Below are 26,253 nucleotides of genomic sequence, written 5' to 3'. Positions count from 1 at the left end.
ATAATAATAATAATAAAAATAATAATAATAATAACAATAATAATATTAATAAAGTTAACAATTTTATTATTTTACACTCAAAAAAATATATTAGGCAGACCTCAACGGCGTTCCGCTCTTGGAATTAATTATAACTGATATTGCTTTTGTTTTAAATTAAATTTTATTAATGATTAATTTTAATTAATTAAACACAAAGAAGAATTCTATCAATGATTATTTTTAAATACGAGAATTAAACTTGATTAATGATTAACTTTAATTAATTAAACACAAGAAGGATTCTATCAATGATTATCTTTAAACACAAGGATTAAATTTAATTAATGATTAACTTTAATTAATTAAACACAAGAATTAAATTTGATTTATGATTAACTTTAATTAATTAAACACAATAAGGATTCTATCAATGATTATTTTTAAACACAAGGAATTATTAACTTAGAAATTAAACACCAAGTAATTATCGAATACAACGACTTAATGTGACGGCTCCGTGGCTAAGACAGCCAAATTGATATTCCATTTGTTGCCTGCCAACCTCTGCTCACGCCATGTTCATGTGCATACCTGCTGTTCTGGCATAATTGACTTTTGGTGGGAACAAGCTGACTGGGCAGGAATACACCGACCGGTAACCTGAACTTTAAGTAAACCGGACGCGCGTGTGATAGTTGGCAAATAAAATTAAATGCTGATTAAGCTGGATTAGGTTGGTTGGCAGTGTTGGCCGTGGCGTTAACTATAATAATAATAATAATGATAATAATTAATTTGCATCTACTAATACGCAAACTTTTGAATTTGTTTTGCTTTTTTGCTTCATTTCATATATATATTTCTATGAACTGCCAAAATAGCGATGAAGGCAATGGATATTCTACATTATGTGCATGAAATGATTTAAAACAAATATTAATTGCTCTTTTGAACTTACTAATAGGCATTAAGTAGCCGTCTAAGTATACAAAAAAAGGTTTCCACCTCTATCGTTTTTGGGTTTCCTAGACCTAGGATAAAAGGTTGTATCGGTTCGTTCCGTTTTGATAAAAATTGCATATGCGTTATCAATGCCTGCATTGTCTCGTTTAGGTTAATAAAGGACTCATGTGAGTCTTGTGGGATATAAGTGACCATGAAGACACCATAAAAGTTTTAATATATTGTTATCTAGAAAGTAAGAAGTATTTCTAATTATCTATTTAATGACAACTTTTAGTAGTATGCCCTCCTTTTTCAAATCCATCCTTTTCCACTGAACATAATACTTCCTTCATATAAGGATCCCGCATTTTATATTATCTCTTGTGTAAGTCAAAATGCTGTTTAATTTGTCGTGCCACTCAATTAAAGATTACCCGTGTTTATTTAATACGTTAAAATCAATGTCAATCTGAAAAATATATGATAAAGTTATATCAGCACCTTCTATATGTACAAATTAAATTTGTATCTTACCAATTGATAGCCGTTTGACCGTTTATATTGCGGCCACATTTTTAAAATATCAGTAATGTTGCTTGTCCCATCCAGAAATAGTTTTGTTCTATATTTAGATGACGCTCTCCATGCATTGTTGAATTCCACAGGTGTTAAATTTGATGGTAGTGATGTATGCCAGAATGGTTTCATCTGTAAATAGAAATATGACTATGTTACAATTATGACCTAATTAACTCTTTTCTTATACTTGTTTTTTTTTTTTTTTTTTTGAAATTTCACATATAGTTTTCCACCTCTGTCTGTGCGATAATATTCCAGTTTCTCAGTAGAGAATACATTTAGAATTTCCTTTTCGATTTGGTAACTGGTTTGTAGAGTCATATCGATGTTATTGCTATGAAAATATTGAAGTATTGTATGAGTAATGTAGGATTGGGGTATCCCAGTTAGCAATGTCCATTTTCCGTTTTAAATAAATGGGAGACCGGGTTGGTTTTAATGTTTTATGAAAGTTTATTTAATATTAAAGTGAATGGAGGAGTTTTATTAAGTTAATCAATAAAAATTAAAACAATAAAAATAAAGAATTAACACAAATTAAGTAAACGGTTTCAAAGTAAGCCGTTTGCCATTTTGCCGTCTTTCGTCTTCGTTTGGCGCGTCTGCCTGTCGCGAATGCTGAGTACCAACTTCTTCACGTCTCGGTGGTTGACATTGATGCTTGTTAGTAAACTTCCTTTCTTTAAATTCTTGAATATGTGCAGCGTTAGATTGCTGTTGTTGTAGCCGATGCCTAATACGATACAAATTGAAATCAAGTCTGCTGTCGTCAACTGCTCCTTAACATACTTCGCCTTTTGTTGATAGTTAGCCGAACTCTCGTAGAAATCGAAACCTTCAAAATCTCTCAACCGTTGTCTATTTGTGCTATCTCCTTCCGACTCAAAAAACAAATTTATGTAAGGCGGTTATGTTTGCCTTTCGACTCCTACGAAGACTTTCACGAACACATTCAAACATACCTAAACTGCTCATTGTGCTATTTTCTTTTCGTACGTCTTGTTTCTTTCTTTTGCACGTCGCGACTATTCCGTTAGGTTTCTTTTTGTTTCTTACTAGAATGTTCGATTTATTTTGCAACACGTTTATGGTCTATTTTAAGGGTTTTTATTTCGCAACACTCACGGTTTTGGACAATGTCTATGATCTTTTATTTATTTCACAACACGCACGGTCAATGTCTAGGATCCCGGTTGAGCACCCAAATGTAGGATTGGGGTATCCCAGTTAACGCACCGATTTATAGGAATATCTCTTTTCCGTTTTAAATAAATGGGAGACCGGGTTGGTTTTAATGTTTTATTAACGTTTATTTAATATTAAAGTAAATGGAGGAGTTTTATTAAGTTAAACAATAAAAGGTATTGAATAAAAGTTATTGGAATATTTAAACGAGTATTTGATTAAAACAATAAAAATAAAGAATTAACACAAAGTAAGTAAACGGTTGCAAAGTAAGCTGTCTGCCATTTTGCCGTCTTCGTTTGGCGCGTCTGTCTGTTGCGAATGCTGAGTAGCAACTTCTTCACGTCTCGGTGGTTGACTAAAAAAAACTTCTTTAACTTTCGACGGTTCCGCGAAGACTCTACTCAAAGGAGTTTGAGTAAAATTTATGTCTGTTGTAATTAGAGAGAAGCTCGTCTAAGTTAAAGGGTTGCCACGTTGTGGAAATACACCGATCCCACAATAATAATAGCTTTTTCTTGGTCTGATAGTCTTTTTTTGCCTTCTCATAATTTTTAATAATATTGGTGCCGATTTTATGATCCTTTAAGATTTCCAGTACAGTGGCTTGTATATTGGTTTCTGAACAATCTGAAGGTGTTTTATTTGTAATGCAACTCTGGATGGATTGCGAAAAAGATCCGGCTTTGAAACAAGTTATTGGGGATTCAACTTCATCTCTCCGTTTTTGATAGTGGTGTTTAAAAATTACTCTATCCTCAAACTTAATTTTAGGAAGAAGGTCATATAAGTCTTCATGAGTCATTACCATTACAACTGTCATCAGTTGAAAAGAATATAATTAGCAAATGTTTTGATCATAAAATTTTAAATTCATTAAACTTGCCATTGAAAAAATTGTTGAGATGAAGTAAATCCCACGCTTTTAAAATATCTTGGAGGGAACAACTGGTTGCTGGTACATCTATAAAAAGTAAAATAATGTAGTTATATGCAGTTAGCGCGTTTCTTTTACACGAAGCATAAATTTTGATCGTGCTGTTTTCAATAGGGTTGTTGGAGGCCCTACTAATGATTCCGTAGTAACTACGTGAAAGTCTCTCAGATCGTTAGGATCAATTGCAAATGCAGTATAATGCTTTAAATATTTAATGTTGTTACCTCGCCAGTGGAATCCAGATGGGTTATATTTGTCAATTAAAATCGCAGCAGCAAATTGATCCAAGAGGCTGGTTTTGTGAAAATGGTAGCACACACTTTCGTTGTTCTCCCAATGTTACACGTTTCGATCGTTCACCGAACAACCTCCAATTAAACAAGGTTAATGAATCTTTTGACATATTAATTTTTGAAGCTACTAAATCGTTGAAAATAGTTGTAGAAATATCATTCTTACAGCATTGAATGTTTGGACTTTCAGTTTGTGAAAGCAAAAAATTGGCATAATAAAGCTGGTATTTTTTTGCTATAGAAATGCTTATATTCCGTCTGGAAGTAGTTGCATGAGAATATAGTTTGAACATGCGGTGTTTTGCTTCATAGTGGACGTAGATACATTTTGTTGTGTTGCTCAATATTAATTTAGAACGACTCTATGGAGAAATCATGTACTTATATTTATAAGTTTTGAATCAATTGCCGAACTTCGTCGTCTTCAGGGACCATGTCACCAACCATTATACGAAAATATGGGACAAACGTTAACATTTCACGAGCAGAAATTCGTAATCAATTACTTTTCTAGTGATTTATGGATATATCTTGAAAAATGTTTCTTATTTCCAGTTCACCATATTCAAACTTTTTTTTTCTATTGTTTAAAATATCCAATGTAAAGTATTTCTTTTCATTTATAAAATATAAAATTGATTATGACAAATACCTTCTAGAATATCGTGCATAGCATCGATGCTTAAATTATCGATCACGTGGAACGAAGGTGTTCGTTTATGTGAGGTATGTTCAGTTAAGGCTACAGTGATGCCACTGTAGCGATTCTCACATAAACAACCAGTTTCTTTAGGATTCCCTTGGAGAAGTTGTTCATTGTAATTATCCTTCGTACGACGCATTTCAGTTATTTTTTCTCTTAATTTTGGATAGTAGTATGTGCATTTTATTAGCGTAAAATTTTCATCTATACCTCTAGCTACGTTACTAGCATCTGTTGTTATTTCGAATGGTATATTAAAATCTGGATATACCAGTATCGGGAATTCAGTTAACTTTTTTTTCAATTTATTAAATGCAGCAATATAGTCTGGATTTGTAATATTGATGGTGGAATTCTTTTTTAAACACTGTGTCATTGGTTTTGCTATATGAGCATAGTTTTGTATAAAACTTCGGTAATAACCGGTCATTCCTAAGAATGATTTTATACCTTTCTCTGTTTTAGGAAGTGGTAAGTTATTTATTATTTCAACCTTCTTTTTGTTAGGAAATACTCCCTTCTCAGTCAGTATGACCAAGAAATTCGGCCTCTTTTCTTAGAAATTCACATTTGTATAGTTGTACCAGGTACAGATTTAAAATTTTTAATGTGTTCTTCTAAACCATTTGAAAAAAATATATTCCTTTTTTGATACATTCTCCCTTAGAATGTTATCGACCAATGAAAAGTGCTCGGTGCATTTTTCTATACAAATGGCATCATATTAAATTCATAATGACCATTGTCAACTGAAAATGCAGTCTTAGTTCTATCTTTTTTTCGACTTCTATTTGATGAAAGCCACTTTTAAGATCGAAAATGGAAAAATAATTGGATTTTCCTAATTTATCCAGAATATCAGTTATATTTGGAATCGGATAATTATCATCCACCGTTTTATCGTTTAATTTTCTATAATCAATTATGAGTCTGTATTTTTTTATTCCAGATGAGTCTGATTTCTTAGGTAGCACCCAAACAGGACTGTGGTAAGGACTATTTCTCGGTGCAATAATACCATTTTGCAACATTTCTGTTATTTGTTTTTGGTTTTCCTCCTTATGGATGTAAGGATACCTGTATATTTTGCTCTTCGTCTTTAGTAATTATATTATGTTTTATTTCATGAGTAAAAGATAACCTTTTATTATCTGGAAATATTTCTTGAAATTCCACTAGGAGTTGACTTAATAGATTTCTTTCTTCAGAATTTAAATGATTGGCTCTAATTTTGTCCATTATAAAATGTGGGTCAATATTTCCCTTAATAACTTCCACACCCGGACCTTTTTTAAAGTTGTGTATTTCACAAACTTCTTGAATACATAATAATTCTTCTATATCTACCAAAATCTTATGATCTGTTTTGTTAAATATTTTAATTTTTATCTCAAAATTACCGCTGAACCGCGGCTATGGTTGACATTAATTTAATGCATGGCAAAATTTTTATGGAGCACTATGTATCACTATTTTTTCTGGATTGTCAGCTTGAATTATTCCGGTCTCGAAATGGTTGACTATACTGTAAATTCTCGTTTGATGTTTTGGGGCCCAAAAGGCCTGGCACAATGAGCTTGAAGTTTGATGATATTTGGCACAGGTGTTAATATTGCCGCCATATATATCGATGTTATAAGGTTGGTTGCAAAATTTAGGTTGGGGTTAGCTGGAGTTTACCCAAAGATTTTATTTTGGTAGCAGCTGGCAAAATGCTTCGAAATATTCCTGCATAAAATACACATTCAGCGGTTAGCACTTGGTAACACGAACAGTTGGTGGTTTTGGTTACCATTAAACTCATTGACTGCACCTTAACTGACCAATTGGGAATTTTTCCAATGGGTGGCAATTGAAGTTTCTCCGCAAACCGCATAAAATTCCATAAGAATTGGCATAAATTTGTTGTGGGGGTGGCAATTGTAATAATTGCTTCATAAAATCTGATGGTTTTTTGCGTTTTGGTTACAGGCGTTGTGGAATATAAATTTTCTCAGCCTTGTTAAAAGATGGTGTGGTACCATGGTACCGTTACGCCACAACGTGCAGGCCCAAAATTTGGTATTGCGCCAGGTACAGTTTATGCACCCATGTGGTGATTCTAGAAGAAAAGCGAAAAAAAAAATTTATTAAAATTTGCTTTGGGGTGAAACCCTTTTGTGTGCAACAACTTACCATTACATTTGCAACGCCAGGTATATTAACAATTGTTTTACAATTGTTGCCGCCAAACACACTAAATTTACTGTACATTCACTTGGATGTATTTTTCCTTTAATTATATTGGTATCTGTACCAACGTCACACTATTTGTCGCCAAATTCCTTTTGGTTTTTTTTTGTGTCGATGTTATTTTGTCGGCTGCTACATTTGCAACTTTTGCAAATGGTGCAGAAACCATATGCAAGCCGTATAGGGATCGCCACTGCGAAAATTTCATCGACCAATGTAATGCTGACTCGTCAGCAGCAAACATATGATCACCATACAGTGTTGCACGGTGATTCGTGTAATACGACGTAGGCAACAGGGTGACATAACAAGTATTTGCTTTTCCTAATAGACAATTCTATCCAGAAAATATTTTCGTGGAATATTTCTTCACAGTTTCCGACGGTTTTATAACATTAAAACGACAAAAAAATAACACTAAATCGTGTTTTATCGTAGTGAGAAAGTCAATAGTATTTGTTTCGCATATTTTGGCGAACTTTTGTAAAACTCTGTCAGAAACTATCGTTTGTCAGGGTGAAAAAAAAAACAATTCACATTAAGGAATTTTTGATGCAAATTAAGGCCGCCGTCTATATAGTTTATAAATGAGCCTTTTCTCGTTTTCTTCGAGATCAGATATCGTTCACTTTAGTTACAAGAATCAGTGTTCTATTTTTAATTTGTTTTCCCGAGATCCTTTATTAACTAAACTTCACGTTCACATCAGTTACAGGAATCGGTGTTATATTTTTAATATTTTACTCTGATGTCCGAGTTTTTTATTAAAAAATTTTAACTTATCGTTCATATTAATTATAGAAAACACTCTGATATCCGAATCCTTTATTAATTTAAACTTCTCGTTCACATTAATGGTTGAAGGGATCTGTGACCCTTTGACCGACTGCGCCAGTAATAAAAATGAACCGTAATTCCGTTTTTCAAACTTTATTCATAAAACGATATCTTAAGACTAACTTATAGCTAGACGCTTATTTCATATCAATGATCAAAATGCTTAGCTTGCATTTTGACCATTCTGGATCGGTCGTTGGTTGTGTGTACATATATATTTTATATATGTATTGGGCAATTTTGTCGCATGAGTAAACTGCAAAATAATAAACTCGGTTTTAAATATTTTTATCGTTTGTTGCTTCCCCTGGTCCTTATAATATTGGTCCTAATTGAAACACTTTCCAATCTGTTGAATAATTCCTTTAAAATCTGTTTATCCCCAAAGTTATTCATAAGAATTATCTTGATATCGTTCCATGATTGTGGTTAACAATTTATCTCTATGATTTCCCTAACCTTTTAATTATGTCAGAAAATAGATACTACGAGGGTACGTCATAACGTCTGAGAAGGTTGTGGACTCGTTCTATTCATTTAATAAATGTAGATGATTTAATCTTCACTGTATTCACTTCACTTCACTGTATGTGTATGTTTCTTTTATATATTATTTTTGTAATAATGTTTTGTTTCCGATAAAAGAGATATTCATTCTCTTTGGACGGTAACATTTGTTGCTATTCCTTCAACAATTTATTTTTCTGATAAAAGAGGTATTCATTTTAAGCATATTTATTCCTTTACACTAAAAAATATACTACGCAGACCTCAACGGCGGTCTGCTAATAAAATCTCTTTAAATTAATTGATTTTCCTTTTTTTGGAACACAATTTTATTAACTATAATTTTCCAGAATAAAAATACATTGACTTAAAAATTATTTCATTAAATTCATATTAATTATAAGGATTAAAAAGTTTTAGTTCATCAAGCACAATTCAAGGATTTAACTTTCAAACAAAATTTAAAGATAAAAATTATTTTACGACTATACGCGACGATCCTTCCTTCGATTTATTCCACTCGCTGTGACATACTGGCGACTCCACTATTGAGCGTATTCAAGGCTTGAGTGTTTTGCCCATTCGATTGTTCAATACTACCCAGGCGTACCTCTACGCTCCTGATATTGTTTATCAGAGCATTTACAGCACCTGACAATTCCGTCACAGATTTTTTCACATCCTCCATTTCGAACAAATATTTTTATGTTTATAGAAAAAGGGTTGTCTACTTACAGAAAAAATACGCTAAGCATAATCCGTTCGAGGCTGCAGAAAACACACACACACAACCAGAGATTAAAATATCCACAAATCGTACACCGAACTATATCAAAAAAAAATTTAATTCCTTTTTTCACTGAACCTTTTTCTCTTATTTTTTTATTTTTAGTAAAGAAATTTTTTTTCCATTTCCTCCTTTTTATATTTAGGAGGGGAAAAAATTATACTTTCTTTTTCAACTTTTTCTTTAAATGTAATGAATGGAACTTTTTTTCCTTTTTTAATTTCTTATCGAAATTTTTCTTTTTAGATTTTCTTTTTTATTTTAATTTTTTCTTAAGGCTAGTTTTGAGCCTTAGCACACGGAACGTTCGCGACGACCGGTACCGAAAGGATCCTGTTAGACCTTTTTAGAAGCAACACTGGTAGTTGTCAAATTCGCTAGCGCTGCTTCCTACTGCGGCAAGATTTTCTTCACTGTTTTTATACCGGTCCCTGCTCGGGCGCCAGTTAAGAATATTTATTCCTTTACACTAAAAAATATACTACGCGGCGGTCTGCTAATAAAAACTCTTTAAATTAATTGATTTTCCTTTTTTGAAACACAATTTAATTAATTATAATTTTCCAGAATAAAAATAAATTGACTTAAAAATTATTTCATCAAGTTCAAATTAATTATAAGGATTAAAAAGTTTTAGTTCATCAAGCACAATTGAAGGATTTAACTTTCAAAACAAAATTTAAAGATTAAAATTATTTTACGACTAAACGCGACGGCTCCGTGGCTAAGACTGCCCATTTGGTATACAGCTTGTTGCCTGCCAACCTCTGCCTTCTACCACAGTCACGTCATGTTCATGTGCATACCTGCTGCTTTGGCATAATTGCATTTTTGGTGTGAATAACCTGACTGAGCCAGTATACATCGATTGGTAACCTGAGCTCTAAATAAAACGGACGCGAGTTGACTTTTATTTATTGGTCGAACTTATTTTATTCTTAGGAAAAAATAAAAGACCGTAGTTTTGATTCAATATGACTTTATTTGTTCAACATACTTAGATCCAATTTCATTATTTAATATTTTTAATATTTTTGCACAATTATGCTGACCTCGTCGTGGTTAGCATAAGTGTGCATATTAGGGGGGTGAGAGTATGTAACTCGCGCGTGTGGAAGTTGGCAAACAAAATTAAAAGCTGATTAAGCTAAATTAATTTCGTTGGCAGTGTTGACCGTAGTGTTAACTTTCATTTGTTGATATTCCTTCAACAACTCATTCTCTTTGGATGGTAATATTTCTTGATATTCCTTCAATGAAATATTACTTTGTGCGGTTTTCACAATTGATATGCCGTCAATTATTTTTTCAGTTTTCAGAATTGATATGCCATCATTTTTTTCGGGTTCTGTCACTACTGATATGCCGTCAATAATTTTTGCGATTTTTTTATTTTCGTGTTCTTCATTGTCATAGTCATACGGTTCGTCACATTCATCGCCGTTTATAGGAGTGTCTTTAGATCCATGAGATATGTTGGGTTCTATTGTGTCTATAGCACTTGTATTCCCATCACAACCTAGCCCATCATTATCGGTAGTTTCTAGATGGAAATTACGTTGCATTTTATTTATCGGTCCCTGGAAAGTACCGACTGATGGTCTTTTAAATGGGGCATTATTAAATTGTGCTCTGTTACTGTAATTAACATTTCTAGTTTGTACAGATTGGTCGAAATCCATAGGTTATGGATTGTTAGCAAAATTGTTGTGTTGTGCGAAATTGAATTGAGGACGATTTTGTCCGAACTGTTGTCCAAACGCATTATTTGGTCTAACGGAATTAAATTGAGGACGCTGTTGAACAAATTGTTATGGGAATGCACGTGGATTATTATCGTGGAACTGGGGAGTTCTAAACCAGGATGGATTTGAATTTCGCGGAGGGACTGGAGGTCTCGGTTGAAATTTATATTGTCCTCCAAAATGGACTAGTTCTGGGAAAAGTCCGTGTTTGGAGATCGAGTGATTTTGGTGATTCGCATTGGTTCCTTTCGTATAACCGAAAGCATGATGGGTCCTGATATTCATATTCTCGAATTTCAAACAAATATGTAGGGCCTGGGGAAGCGAATTTGTGACCGAAATTGCCAATTATCTTGGTAGTTCACCCTTAAGACATCTGATGAAGGTATCCAAAGCTGTATCTCTGTAAGCTTTAGTCATATTTGTTAAACTTTTCTCATCGTAATCCAAGCATGCTATTTTGTCTAGAATAAGAGAAAGGTGTTGGTAGACAGCACGGTAAAACTTCGTTACTGACATATTTCCTTGCCACAAATAACTCATTTGGTATTCTAGTGTACTTATGTCACTTTAGTCAGAGTAGTGCATCATAAGACATTTTATAACCGATAAAGAAATGATCAACTTGAAAATACTTTTCAGGGCTAATGAGAGCCCGTTGCTTCTTTATTTGTGGTTATTTTCTTATTGATTAACATTTGGGAATTCCATCGAATTTATACATAATTTCCTCGGAGTCAGCAAGTGTCGAGGAACTCTCGCTTAAGCAAATGGTTGACATTTCGGTCAAGGGACCGACGAAATTTGTCGCTATAACCGATATGTCGGTATAAGCGATAGGGCTATAAAGGGCCCCAGAAATTTGGGACTTTTGGATATCGTCGTTATAACCGATATGACGTTATAAACGACGACGTTATAAGCGATTTCGAGTGTACTCTATTTGACATACAAAATAGTTCTTATATGCTGAGTCTTACAAACTAGAGAGAGAAGGGAAAAGAGGAGATTTATACGTCACAGCAATTATAACAGCCAAGTGCAATGGCACGAGAACAACAACAACGGCACGCTTGCATTGGTAGGCCAAGATTTTGGGATGTAGGTTAAAGGATTTATATTAGAGGATAATTGTTAAATGCCCGTTTTCGGATGAAATTGTTTTTGATTTTGGAAAATTAATGTTTAGTAATAAAAATCTTAACTGTGACAAATTAATATTATATATTCGTTTAAAAAACCTTAAGTTAGTAAGAAATAAAAGTACTTAGAAATAGGGCTTACAGTACGATGACTTTCATGTTTCATATGCTTCGGAATTGACCCTGTTGATTTGTTCTTATAATTGTTCATTTCTTTGGCTCACTTAGTGTTTTTTATTAAAATATAAACTTTTAAATATAAACTGTTTAGATTATTTGCTCTTTAAATTTTTAATTTCTGTTCCTGTTGATTAATTTTAAAATATACTTTTTTAAAATATTTTATTGTTTATTTAACATTCTTTATTAACTTTCACTTAATATTCTGCTCCTTGTGACGCTTTATTTTTTCTTATTCCTTACTTAGTTTTATGTTCATGTATTTTATTAATTTAATTTTTCTTTATATTTTTATTCCTATGCTCTTATTTTTTCAATTTAATCGTATTTATTTTATTAGTTTTTCAATATTGTCCACTACATTTTATTTAATTCATATTTTTCTTTAATTACTTTATCGATTCAATAAAATTTTTTATTTTTCGTTAATTTATTTATTAAATTTTTTCCACTATATTTCATACTTTATCGATTCAATTCAATTTTCTTTTATTTTTCGTTAATTTATTTATTTATTAAATTTTTTCCACTATATTTCATTAGACAATTTCGTTGGACAATTAAAAAGTCTTTTAATGAATTTATTTTTTTTTAAAGATAACCGGGGCTTTTTTATGCCGCCTCCCTTTATTCGTACCAATTTGCAACTGAAAACTTAAATCTACTTAACTCTAAATGTTAGCTGCTAATTCTACGGTGAAATGTCTGTTATAATTAAATGAATGTTTAAATTAAATGTTTAATAAAACACCGTACTATTTAGGAGAGAAGTCGCCATTGCGACTTCTCACAACTTTATTTGAATCCCAACTAAAACTACAACTTATTGTCTACTTAAACCTAAGTGTTAAAATGGTATTGTTGGTCGTGGGATAACGCTGAGCCAGCATTATACATGCTGGCTAGCCTGGTGGAGTGTGAACGAATATATTCCCAACAATGTATAGGGATAGAATTACGAATGTGGCGTGATCGCGGATGGTATGTGCCACACAGAATGTGTGGTGCCGTGCGCACCAAAGTTTCAACAGAGTATGAGAATAATGTTACATACAGAAGGTATGGTAACATACACAGCATTATCACACTACAACGGGTTTTGTTTACATTTGTATTTCTCAACGATCACGCCACTAGTCATATGATGAGCTGGGAAGGTTCACTGCTACCTGAAGGCTTGGGAAGACGTTGCAGTTATTTGTGTTGGTTCATGTTCCATATTTTGGATGCGCTGTTGTAAGCTGATCCGTTTTTATTGAAGCGTCTACAGTGTTCGTAAGCATTTATTATGATGTGGGAAACAATAATGTTGAAAAATAAAATAATGTTTTAGCTTATATGTACAAGTTAACACAGTCTCCGTCGTCTCACCCTAATATTCGTTAATTCAAAATTCTTCAGTCACCTTCACAACTTAGATTTAGTCACAATAGAATGGATTTTACATTAACATTAAGATGACTGGTTGATAAGTTGATAGGCTGGTAGTCGGTTGATTTCCTTTTATTCGATCCTATTCGCTGCCTAGGTTGTTTCGAAACTCTGGTGACTTATTCTTTATTTGTCTTTATATCCTGCCGCCCAGGCTATTTCGAGGCTATGATAATATTTTTCGTTTGAAAAATTTTTAGTTTTTTGAATTGTCTGTTATGACACAATTTTTTTTTTTGTAAAGTTGCTTCTTACACTTAGCACTTCTTTGTATTTCTTTTTGTCTCGTCTTTTGTAACAAAATTTATTTTGTTAAATTGTTTTTACACTTAGCACTTTTTTGTTATTTGTTCGTCTCGTAAGGCAACGAACATTTTATTAATTTATTTGTTGTCCCTTTTAGTTGGGGGCCAGTTAACATAAAGATGTTTCTTTATTCGAGTTTACTTATAAAACCAAGAAAAGACTTAATAAGCCTTAGTTTCCTATAACAATTTGCTGACACTGCTCCCGTGCGGAGCGTTGTGCTGTGTTATGATGGATGTCGCAATGCTGACGCTGCTACCCGTATGGGGTGTTGCATTACAGAATATTGGCTATTGGTAAACAATTATGATGTCTCTCGCTGACATTGCAGTTATTATTAAGCATTTTCCTTTCTTATCAACGATCGACGGATTGGATTGGTCTGCCTGGACAGTATGGCAGTATCTTCTAATTTCCAAAAGAGTTCTTGCTGATTACAAAGCAAGTTGATTTGGCATGATCGCCATGTAGTAATTATCGATATTAGTTACGATTTTAGATGCTCTCGTATAGTGTAGACTTTATAATAAGATTACAGGATTTAGGGTATTTAAGTGAAAAATCTATATCAATCTTTGGGAGAAGAAAAATATTCATAAATTTACTTACCAAACTAAATCCTGAAGGCCAAGTTTTCAAAATGTCACTGGTACTCTCTGAATTTTCTATTTGGGAAAATCGAAGCTGTGAACATTTTCTCCAGTAAATGTCAAATTCATAAGCTGTAGTGTGTTGGCTTCGAATACAATTGAGGACGAAGTCTCGCACTCAGCTTCAGGAACTGAATAAATAATATTTGAAAATAAATAATATATAAATATTTATATAGGAAATAAAGCAGTTATTACCAATTTTTTTTGCATGCGACCGTTTCATCCACAAATTGGTTCACTCTCCTTTGTAGGGCTTTTGGTGTATCGTCTTAAATTGTATATTTTGTTATACAATCTTCCTCTTTTTCCTGATGTGTAATAATCCTAAATAAAATTGAATTTAAAGATTATTTTAAAGACAATTACTTCGACATATAAATACAATACGTACCTTTGATGCCGATGGAAATAAGAAAACAAATTTGGTTTTCTGTCTTTTACAAAAACTTTTTTATACACTTTTAATTTTTTTTTTTTTTTTTGTTAAGGAAATCAAGTGCTTTCTGTCTTTTACAAAAAACATTTTTAAACACTTATAATTTTTTGTTAGAATTCCCGTGTTTTCTGTCTTTTACAAAAACTTTTTTTAAACACTTAATTTTGTTAAGGAATTGGCGTGCTTTTTTGTCTTTTACAAAGACTTTTTACAACACTTTCAATTGCTTTCGTTGGGCGCCAGTTAACGTTGTGTTCCTTTTATCACCTATGGTGATATGTTAAATTAATAAAACAACGATATTCCGGATTGTTGTCCACTTATGTGGGCGTGTAAATACAATCCGATTAATTCTTTGATTTTGTGGCTTAATATTATTTGACAAAATAAGTGTGTGAAAATGCTTTCCTTGCATTCTTCCAGGAAAAATGAATATTTACCGGTTGAATACCCGCACCACTAATAAGCGCATCAGCATTTCAAGGACCAAGTAGTGGCGTGATGAAATATGTTGCGCGAATTGTCCGCGCGTGTTATTACTACGAGGTAGGGTTAATAATTATTAATTATTAACATACGTTAACTTACACAAAACTTGAATTGTGTACACCTAGATAGCTTTACAATTTCTTGTAAACTTCAGCCAATAACCCATACAATGCGGAACCAATCAAGTTGTTTCTTTATTTGGGTTATTAGCCTGCATAATGTAAACAATGAAATTATAATTATTTGCTGACATACATAAAACTATTAAATAATAAAGAACTTAAATATGTATGTAAATAAATATATTTGTAAATAAATATGTTCTTTTTGAATACTGTATTCTTTAATTAATTTTCTTATCGTATTTATATCATTTTTAATAATTGATGTATAAGCATTTTAATTTGGAGTTAATTCTGGAAGTACTGTCCTAGTGGTCCTTATGTTAATACGTTTTGGGACTTCATACCTAGCAGAAAAATATTAGGATTTGTCCTTGGTAGATTTTTATGGCAATATGTTTCGAATACTCAGAATTCTTTAGGACAATCCAGTCATTATCTTCTTGATAAATAAACAAATAACTCCATCAGATGGAATTGGAAAGTTGAGATGAACAACATGAAATTCTTTTCCTATGAGTAAATCTTCAGCAATTTTCCAATGATTCGAACCAAGTCATGAGCAACATTACTAGTTATTTTCTTTTTTTCATCAATAAGTTCACTATTAACTTTATCGTTCTTAATTACAGACATTGACATTTGTCCAGTTAAAGAAGTTTTAATGAAAATTAAATATGTTAAAATACAGTTACTGTTGGGATATTAGAGGATCCTGGGAGTTTTTCGGGTATTCTTGGTTTAGAAGTCTAACATTATTTCCTCTGTTATAATTTCCACGAGTATCATTATTACAACTATTACCACTTCTTCCACCGCGTTTTTTTTATGGAAATTACCCATATTCGCTGACCAGTGGCTTTAGTTAAGCTATTGATGGAATCTAGATTTAATAACAGTTTTTACCTTTTCGATAGGTGTATTTTTATTATTGCCTCTACCGCTGAAGTTGTAGTAACGTAAACCGTCTCTTAAATATGCCGTTTCTAATTTTTTTGGACAATTCTTCCATTTCTTTGGCATAAGTATTGACTTCCTTGCCTAATTGCTTAATGCTCATAAGCTTCGCATTCTGAACATCAACACTTTCGTCTTTGCCTGATAATTTGAGAGTATCAACTATTTCAGTTAGAGTAGACTCCTTAGAAATCAAATTTCTGGCTGTTCCACATAACTTACTTTTAAACAAGTTTACAGCTACTGCCTCCTACGAATACTTCACGGAATCTATTGAATTTATGGCGTCAATAAAGTATTCAAGATTACCTGAACTTCCGTCATAATCAGGAATTTTGTTGGTTGCAACTTCCAGAAACTCAAGCTTAGGGTTTGGCATTTTTGTTGACCTTTTCTTCTTTTGGATAAATTAAGCTTTTATGAGAAGATTCCCGAATGGTCTCTTTTTGTTTTCCTCGCGTAGTTTAGGATTATTAAAAAAAATATGTAAAGATTCAGGAATTGATATAGAAATCTTTTCTCTACAGCAAAGGTATAGCAATTTTCATGTAATTCGATAAAAAATGCAAAAGTTGCTGCCTTATGAGCTTTTGAGAGTCTTTCGTACTTCACTTGTTGTAGACGGTATAACAAATTGTTTTGTCTCTCTATCAGTATTCAAACACTTGTAGGATTTTAAGAATTCCTCTCTAAGCAAGCTAGTTCTACCGACTATTAATTCCCATTCCATGTGAAGTTTAAATTAAATTTCCAATGAACAAATTTTTCAGTTAAAATTTACTATCAATGCAAGGATAAAAAAAATAGCAAATATGGTATTGTCTATATTCATTGTCAACGAAGTAGCATGTTAATCTAATTAGAATCTGGTGTTACTCCATTCAAGCACATAAACTTGAATTGACACTTAAGATTCTCTTTCGGGTTGTTCCTTACCTTGGGCAGATGCAGGTTCCTCTACCTGGACCGATGTTTGGACTTCTGAACTAGTTTTTTGGGCCTTTTCCGTTGGACCTGGCCTGCTCTTTGCAGACTTCAATTTGTCTAATTCCGCCACGATATAGTCCATCGTTGAACTAATCTTTTCTCCAATGTTCTTGTGTAAATTCTCCGCTATGTATGGGTCGTCCTCTGGCAAAGACGGATCATTGCGGATCTGGTTTTCTGCCTTTTCAAACGTCTGCCAGAGCCCCACTAGCTCATTACGCTTTCCTACGTAGAACTCTTCCGTTCTTCTTTCAAGCGGAGCCTTTTTAATTGTCGCCACGAATATATCAAAATTACTGCCCCTTACTTCCTGCAGGGCTATGAGTTCTTGTACTGTCGCCATAAATTTTTTTCCAAAAACACTTGTGGCGTTTTAATGGATTTATATTTTGTAAAAGTTTCCACTTGAACGGTGAACAACTGCCCTTTTTAAATAAATTCCAGGATACGTGTTGTGTCACGTCTGGTTACCTTACCGATGATTCGGTTTGCGTCCTTTTTGAAATAAGGTACGCTTCTGCTTGCTTCAAAATGCGTGTGGCATAGCACTTGCTTGGTCTGGTCTTCCCAATAGTGCTTCTGCAATTGTATTTTTCACATTATATAAATTGTGGATATTAAATTTTTACCATAAAATCATTTACAACATTTACATTTTTTTATTTTTTTCCACACTATTCTTGTTTACAACGACTTTATCTTCCTTTTATTTTTCTATTAATCATTGTTTTTATTAAATTAATTTCGCTTTGATCCATACTGTTCTTGCTTTCATGGACATTTGCTCGGGCGCCAGTTAAGGACTATCGTCTTCATTTTGATAACAAAATATACCGTCAACAATTAAATTTATTGAATTGACTTTAAACTTATCAAAATGTTGCACTAAACGTCTTCAACTCCCGAAATCAACTGCCTTTTGCCTTTTCCAAATGTTTTCTTCAAGGGCCTCGAGTTGCAGGCAGCGACTCCGAAATTATTCTGCTAAATATATATTAAAAACATTGCAAGAATGTTATAAAGTAAATGAATACATTGTTGCATTTCGTATGTCTGTCTAAAGTTGCATAGGCAAATGTGTTGGATCGGTTATATGGGATTTAAATATAACTTCGATCTCTTTCTCGTGAATTTTGGGATATCTATATACTTTTGATCATATCGGTTTATCCGATGTAATAGCATAGGCAAGGATTGTCCTTTTAAATAGAAGGTATTTTTAAATTTACTTAACAACTTATCCAACCTATTTTCCTCTTCGGTACTCATATAGTCTGGTACATTAGTTCTACAAGTTTCAATGTTTTGAATCTCCAGTATAGTTATTTCTTCGTAACTTAATGGAGGCTGATCATTAATTAATGGTACCCTAGTATTTTCAATTATAAGTTGTTTATTTAAAATGTCTATTATTACCCTCATTGGTACTAGGACGTTGTTTCCAATGATGCAATCAAAATTACGGTTTTTTAAATCTATCAATTTTACAGACATAGTTTCACCTATTCTGTTAAATTCGACTGGGACATTTACGATCGTTTCCTGATTTACAATTTTAGTTCCGGTAAGAGTATTTAATTTTAAATTGTATTTGATATTACGTTTGGAGGCTATTGCCCCAAATATCCGGTAATCGCCTAATGTGGTGACAGCGCCGCAATCTATTAGACACCTTACCTTTATTCCATTGATAGTTAATGGAACTATTGGTAAGTAGGATTTTGGGGCGGTGAATGAAAATTTTCGGCACTGTTTATATTGCCCATTTCCATCGGCTGATGGTTTTCATTGTACCTGTTACCATCATTAACAACATTAAATCCTCTATTATTCGGATTATAATTATTATGAATGTGACCTCTATTATTAGCCACATTATTAGCCGCATGTTGATTGGATTTTTTCTGTTTAAATTTCTTATTATTTTGATTATTGTTTTTTTAGTCGAATGTCTTTAAGTAGATCGTTTTCGGTGAGATACGTTATAGCATAATTTATGTCATCAATATTATTTTGTATTAAGAAAGTTCTTATATACAAAGGTAATTAATCTATATAAATTTTAAAAATATTTCTCTTATTTTCAAGAGGTGTGAATAGTGCATTGTCCGGATTAAGTACATACTTAGTGTTTAATTTACATTAAATTTTTAGTAATTGATCATGTAAATATGCTATATTGTCTACACTTACGTTCATAGAATCCGTCCTTAACTTGAAGAACGATTCCTTAATGCCAAATTCCTCTTTTAACTTAACAATTATTTGCTCCCACGTTGGTTGCATTAATGTCTCCACCGCTTGCAGAGCCTTGCCTTGTAGTCTGTTGGCAAGTATGTTTGTTATAATTGGTTTATGTTCCCCTTGTATCAAGGAGAGGATGATATTAACATCCCTTAAATAGTTTGATAGGAGGTACTAGCTGGTACCGTTGAATACAGGGATATTGAGGGCTTCCCTGAGCCCTTCAGCTAGCGATAGTGTCATTTCATTTGTGTTTTATTCACAATTCACGGTAGGTTTTGATTTTACAGGTGGTCTTTTTATACAGGTGGTCTTTTTAATTAGAGATTTACAAATTCATATGGTATGAAAATTTAGTTTTAGTTTATTAACAACCCATATATTATGGAAATGTTCACTGGCTTGGGATATATGCACTTTAGTTTGGAAACTCAATTTTATTTTAAGTTTTCGTATTTAAAAAAAAAATCATTATTTTTCACGTCAGCTTTTCACATTGACAGTTTATTATCATTGTTTTTATTTAATTCTTTATATTAGGGACCGAATGTCCTTATAAAGGATTCAGCTTTTCACTCTGAATCATACAGACTGCGCCAGTAAAATTAAAACACCAAAAAATTTACTTTTTGAGTTATTTTATTCTGAGCGGTACCGAACCGTATTTTATTGAGTACATTAACAGACTGAGATTATAAAATTAACTTATGGCTTACAATCTAAAGGCATCGAATCTCTTTCATTGTTACCGTGGGAAAAGAAATAAGTTGCATCAGAAATTTATGATGCAGCTGAGTAAACAAATTCGGTGATTCGCGAGTTTTAAATTTGCATTGGCAATTGTGGTGGGTCCGTTATATTGGATTCACGTATAACTAGCATTCGCGGTCGCTTGTATAACCTCACTTATGTTGGTTTGCTTACTTCCCATTATTCAGAATTTTCTTTGTTTATTTTTTATTATGGCATTATATAAATTTAGTTTATTTTAACACATTTCATATCTTTGATGTTTTTTTTCTTCATCTTTTCATTTTCATAAAAAACAACTTTTGACCACGAGCGCAACGCGCTTACTGGCCCTAACGTCTGCAGATTGATGCGGCGTTATGGCATTATCTTCTAATTTCCAAAATTATTTATTTATTTCATCTACCGAGCTATGCTCTCACAGATTACATTGGATTGGACTTAAAAACTAGGATTTTAATAAATTGGCAAACATTAGATGTATAGTTAAGGTTCATTTTCAAGCAAAGATCTAACTAATCACTTGAAAACATGACGTTCTATGTGCTAATCTATATGGTTTGCAATGGAGTTAAATAAACAAAGACATCGTGACTTTTTTCTTCTGCGGATAAAAGCGCAGGAATTCTTGCTGATTACAAAGCAAGTTGATTTGGCAGGATCACCAATTATCGATATTAGTTACGATTTTAGATGCTGTTAAGTGTCAGACTTTTCTCTCGTATAGTGGCCACTTTAAAATAATATTACAGGATTTAGGGTATTTAAGTGAAAAATCTATATCAATCTTTGGAAGAAAATATTAATAAATTTAACTACCACATAAATTCTAATATAAATTAAACTTTTTTTATGATTATTATATTTTATTAATTATTACAAGTTATTTAATTTTATCTAATTATCTTATATTTCCCCTACAACTAATTTATTCTTCTTTATTTGTTTTGTTTGTTGTTGTTGATTCTGTTGCTGTCTCTTTCCGTTGTTGCGGTAGGTAAGGGTTTGTGTTTTGTTTGTCGAGTTGCTCTGGCAGACTGACTTGACTGAGGGGTTTGTTTGCATAGGCATTTGCTGCTGTTTGTTGTCGTGGCAGCAGTGTAATGTTACCTGTGCGAATGACACTGACTGTGGGAAAATGCTGATCTTGCTTTTTCCCATTGTCATATTTTAATTGTGTACCTTATATTCCGACCAAGTTTTCAAAATATCACTGGTACTCTCTGAATTTTCTATTTGAGAAAATCGATGCTGTGAACATTCTCTCCAGTAAATGTCAAATTCATCAGCTGTAGTGTTTTGGCTTCGAATACAATTGACGGCGAAGTCGCACTCAGCTTCAGGAACTGAATAAATAAAATATAATTATTTGAAAATAAATAATATATAAATATTTATATAGAAAATAAAGCAGTTATTAACAAATTTGTTGCATGCGACCGTTTCATCCACAAATTGGATCACTCTCCTTTGTAGGGCTTTTGGTGTATCGCTTTAAATTGTATATTTTTTTTTTATTATACAATCTTTCTCTTTTTCCTGATGTGTAATAATCCTAAATGAAATTGAATTGATAGAATATTTTTAAGGCAATTATTTCGACATATAAATACAATACGTACCTTTGATGCCGTTGGAAATAACAAACAAATTTGGTTTTCGATTTCATCACTGTCTGAAAGTGAGCAACCGTATCCTTCGACTCAACATATTTTGCTTTTCTATTAGTGAGCAAATTTCTCGGTTTCTCATTCAGACTATTATTATTTGCATAATATTTAAGAATAAGTTAGCCATTCTGCGTATCCATCAGCATATCTTTAACTGAAGGAATGGTTTTTTTACGAAATCGTAATCTGTGGATTCCAATCTGGTATGTGTTTTAGATGTCTTTTTAGCATCGGTGGATTCTAGTTGCCACTTTGTTAAAATTCTTCTATAAAATTGGCTGACCGTCAATAAAATTTGCAAAAATGTGGACCGCAATATTCCCCGCCTCTGGCGAAGAATAAAGGGTAACCAAAAAAATCACTGTCACACAAACTGCACAAGTACACTTTACTTACGGGAATGATAATTTTTGTTTTCCTTCACAGTGTGTACTTATCTGGTATTCAACTTGAATTCTGGAACTTTCAGCGTTGCTAGAAATTGACTGCTACTGACTATTGTAGAGGTATAGGGGGTAGCACTTCAAATCAAGTATCAGCTGCGGCAAAATGTTGAGACGATGCAATGATGGTTATATCACTGGAGACTCGTAACGTTGTGGGATCTGGTGATGCAATGATGTTTCATGGAGTTGAGTATGGTCAGTGTCCACCGCTGCTGGTGTTACGGCAGGGTACTTGGATTCTTATTGGCATTCCAACAAGAGAAATGCGTATCGCACAAAACACAAAAGGAAATCAAACGTTGGTTGGTGACGAATTGTTCTGCCTTATGACGTCGCGGCAAAAGGGCTGATCAAGACGAGCACACATTTTTGCAAGCAATTGTTGATTTGGCTTTGCGTCCAAATTGTAAAAGGACACCAACGAAATATTTTCGTCCACTGGAATGTTTGCAAATTGGTGTTTAAGGCAGAAACAATTCCGATTATTCCCAACTTGTGGTCTGTGAAGATGTGTCAGGTAACGGTAACGTGGTATGTGCACCACGAGGTTTTGTGTCGTCACTGGTTATGTCTAGAAACTACAAAAAAATTGCAAAATCATTTCGTTAATTTTTCTATCATTCTCACATTGTTGATAATAGAAACTCAACTACCCCCTTTGGGTAATTTTATTTTATGGTCGCAAGCCAGGAATGCAATTATAATTTCAAGGCACTATTAATTTTACACTTGCAAATATTTGCAAATTAGAATTTGCAACTTTTCTTTTGGTTGTGTTACCTTTTGTTTGAGCACGTCTTGCTCCTTATTGGTGTCGTTCGAGAAATGATTGAAATATTTTAATGGCGCCTTCTTCGTGTTCTTTTTGGTGGTCGTGATCGTCTTTTGTGCATGTGCGGTATTGCCACATCGTACGAAAAACGAAAATGTACACTTGCCTAAATGGCAGTGAAATGCTTGCGTAACGTAAGTTAGGTAGGTTAACATAACACTGACTAACTTAAATGTGTCGTTTGTTTGCACTTGCCGAGCCCGCTGGGTCATGTTACCTGTGTGAAAAACATGGATTGGGGGAATATGCTGACCATGCTTTTTCCCATTGTCATATTTTAATTCGGTGATTTATTTATATATTTTCTTAATTTGTATATATGTATGTATAAATTAAAGATTTCTTTAATAAATTTGTATTTTTTATGTTACTGCAGCGACTGTCTTTATTTGTACCAAATTTGTAACTGAATTCTTAATTCTACTTAAGATTAAATGTTAGCTAAATAATTTTATGAGTTTTGATTACATCTGCATTTATTATGATCACGCCACTTGTCGTCCGATGAGCTGGGAAAGGTTCACTGCTACCTGTAAATGTTGGTATTTGTATTGGCATTTATATTGTTCGTAAGTATTTATGTTGAGATGAGAAACACATAATGCTGTTAACTTATATGTACGCTAATTTTATATAGTAATAATATTTTATTTCGCTCATACAATGCCGGATTGTGATCTTCTTCACGGTGATTTTTCTTTGCATTGTTCCTCTTGGCTTTTGGTTTTTGTAGTATAGAGTATTTACACGAGTGTGGGTATTAACGATTAATTATCCGTTTTTCACTCCAGAAGGATCTATTTTCTAGCTCCTATAATTTTTATGCAGCAGGGAACTGCAAACTTTATTCCATTTAAAAACCGAAACGTGTTTATTTTTTAGATGTGATCTGAAGACTAACTTAATATTTAGTTGTTTATAATTGTTTGTCATTCATTGTAGCGAAAGGTGTTTGCTTACACTGCATTGAATGACTGTCTGGAATTGTGGGAACGAAAACAAAAGTTTCAAATTTCATTTGAGACTGCTGTTCTTGCTACATTTAGCAGACATGAATACATTTTATTTAATTTTTAATCAAGGGGGAAGGGTTGGTACGTAACTTGCGTGGCGTCTAATCAACCGTTGTCTTTGGATTCTAGACAACAACTGACTCTCACTCATCTCTCATCCTCAACCCTTTGGAATTGAAAAGATCATTTATTTCATTTCATCTCACTGGGCACAACACTATGATGGCAGATATATTTTGTTTGATGACACGATATGGTTAATTATGATCATTTCTAATATTGTGTTTACCTTAACGTAAACAATGGTGTTTTAGCCAGTTTGTATTTGACCCACGATAAATTGATTATGCCCACAGGCCCTATAAAACTTTTCAATATTTTTGTTTTCATTGGTCATTCAAGATTTGTTTGCATTATTAAACTCAATAAAATCGTGTTTTAAAATCATCACGATCACTAATGATTTTAATTTGTTGGTGTTTTATTTTTGTTTGTGATAAACAATTTTTTTTTATTCACAATAGATTTTCTTAGCCAATTTGCATCATTATTCACTGTTCTTTGTTTTGTTGATTCAACGTATGACACTTTCATTTTATCTATTTGTAATATTTATTTGCCATTGCAAATGGTTATGTTTTCTTAGAAAATTATCCGATTCCTTTTTGTCATTAGTCCCGACTTCTCCTGGAATCTTCTGATCCGCAGTCACTCCTGGCAGGATCGCCATGAAAAGTTCATTTATTTAATTTCACTAGAGATGCCGCAAATGCGACTTCTCTTTTCTTTATTATGATTCAAACTAAACTTACTTCTTATCATCTACTTAAAGCTAAGTATTTAAGCTAAGTATGCTGACCGTGGGATATTGCTGAGCCAGCATTATACATGCTGGCTGGCCTGGTGCAGTGTGAACAAATATATTCCCAACAATGTATGGGGATCAGGTTACATATGTGGCGTGATCGCTGGTGGTATAAGGTACATAAAATGTGTGGTGTCGTGCGAGTTATATGATATAACTATGGATTCTTAAGAATCTAGTTATTCGTTTAAATAAAAGAATAAACTTTAGTTTAGTTCTTTATTGAGCAAATTCTATCTTAAGACTAAATTAATTTTATAACATTGAACTTGAAGTTGCTGGAAAATGTCCACTCAGCATATTTTGCATTTTGTTTTGCAGTCGAAAACCAGCAGAAGCACAGTCAGTTGCTGTCGCTAGTTTTCGCTGTGTTTGCTTGCATTATTGATATTTGATATTTCGTATTTCATCATAATGTGGTTTATGTTTGCAGTGGCGTAGGGGTCGGTGGGGTACGGATACGTAACTTGCGCACCAAGGTCTCAACAAAGTATGAGAATAATATTGCATACAGAAGGTATGGTATGGTATCATACGCAACATATTCACACTACAGAACATAGGCATAGGAGGGTTCTTTAGGGTTTAAAATTCTAATTGATTTTTATATACTATTTTATGGTAAAAATTAATACTTAGGTATCAATAATATCCTGGTCTTAAAATTAATGCTTAATTACCAATTAATCAATTTGGATGAATTAATTTAAGAATTGATGAAATATTCATTTTATGATTGCTTAAGTCTGGAGTATTCCTCCATTGGCTTAACTTCATTATTATCCTCTTTATCCTTTAATTTTAGAAGTATGCCAACTTGAACATACTATAAATGACATAGTTTTAATTTTAAATAAACTTAATTGTATCGCTGAACGTACATCGGATTCAAGCAATCTTGAGAAGTCCTTTATTTCTTTCCTATTCGTCATATTTTGAAGCCAAGAATAAATTTTATACGAGGTCTGCACGAAAACTATCTGGCCTAGACAACACCG

At 32.9% G+C, this 26,253-nt stretch overlaps 2 protein-coding genes and 1 long non-coding RNA gene across 5 annotated transcripts in view; 1 reads left to right on the top strand and 2 right to left on the bottom strand.

Annotated features, from left to right (window-relative positions):
• Positions 1–26,253, top strand: part of disp (RND transporter family member dispatched) — a 258,859-nt gene that overhangs the window by 131,152 nt on the left and 101,454 nt on the right. The gene's annotated exons all lie outside the window — the stretch shown is intronic.
• LOC141390041 (uncharacterized) lies at positions 361–24,274 on the bottom strand. Its single transcript, XM_073962473.1, has 4 exons — positions 23,846–24,274; positions 1,462–1,635; positions 941–1,396; positions 361–745 (listed from the first exon to the last, which is right to left on the bottom strand). Exons 1-3 carry the CDS (start codon positions 23,933–23,935, stop codon positions 1,358–1,360), a joined length of 303 nt encoding a protein of 100 aa, XP_073818574.1. The 5' UTR covers positions 23,936–24,274; the 3' UTR covers positions 361–745; positions 941–1,357.
• LOC141390042 (uncharacterized) lies at positions 5,987–13,118 on the bottom strand. Of its 2 annotated transcripts, XR_012409252.1 has the most exons (3): positions 6,800–13,118; positions 6,417–6,725; positions 5,987–6,352 (listed from the first exon to the last, which is right to left on the bottom strand). It is a non-coding gene; the product is annotated as an uncharacterized lncRNA (long non-coding RNA). The 2 variants fall into 2 exon arrangements; XR_012409251.1 differs by having other exon boundaries at positions 5,987–6,725.

The sequence above is a fragment of the Musca autumnalis genome, unplaced genomic scaffold, assembly GCF_047663935.1.
Source record: "Musca autumnalis isolate F117 unplaced genomic scaffold, ASM4766393v1 scaffold_1, whole genome shotgun sequence".
Taxonomy (NCBI): Eukaryota; Metazoa; Arthropoda; class Insecta; order Diptera; family Muscidae; genus Musca; species Musca autumnalis.
This window is presented reverse-complemented; position numbering and strand designations above follow the sequence as displayed.

Bases quoted from the DNA above. Each gene is read 5' to 3' on its own strand.
- LOC141390041 (XM_073962473.1), bottom strand. From the start codon at position 23,935: ATGCCAATACAAATACCAACATTTACAGGTAGCAGTGAACCTTTCCCA. The intron at 1,636-23,845 runs GTAATCAAAACT...TTCTATTTACAG, and splicing joins TGATCATAATAAATGCAGAT to ATGAAACCATTCTGGCATAC. The intron at 1,397-1,461 runs GTAAGATACAAA...TATATTTTTCAG, and splicing joins GGTCAAACGGCTATCAATTG to ATTGACATTGATTTTAACGT.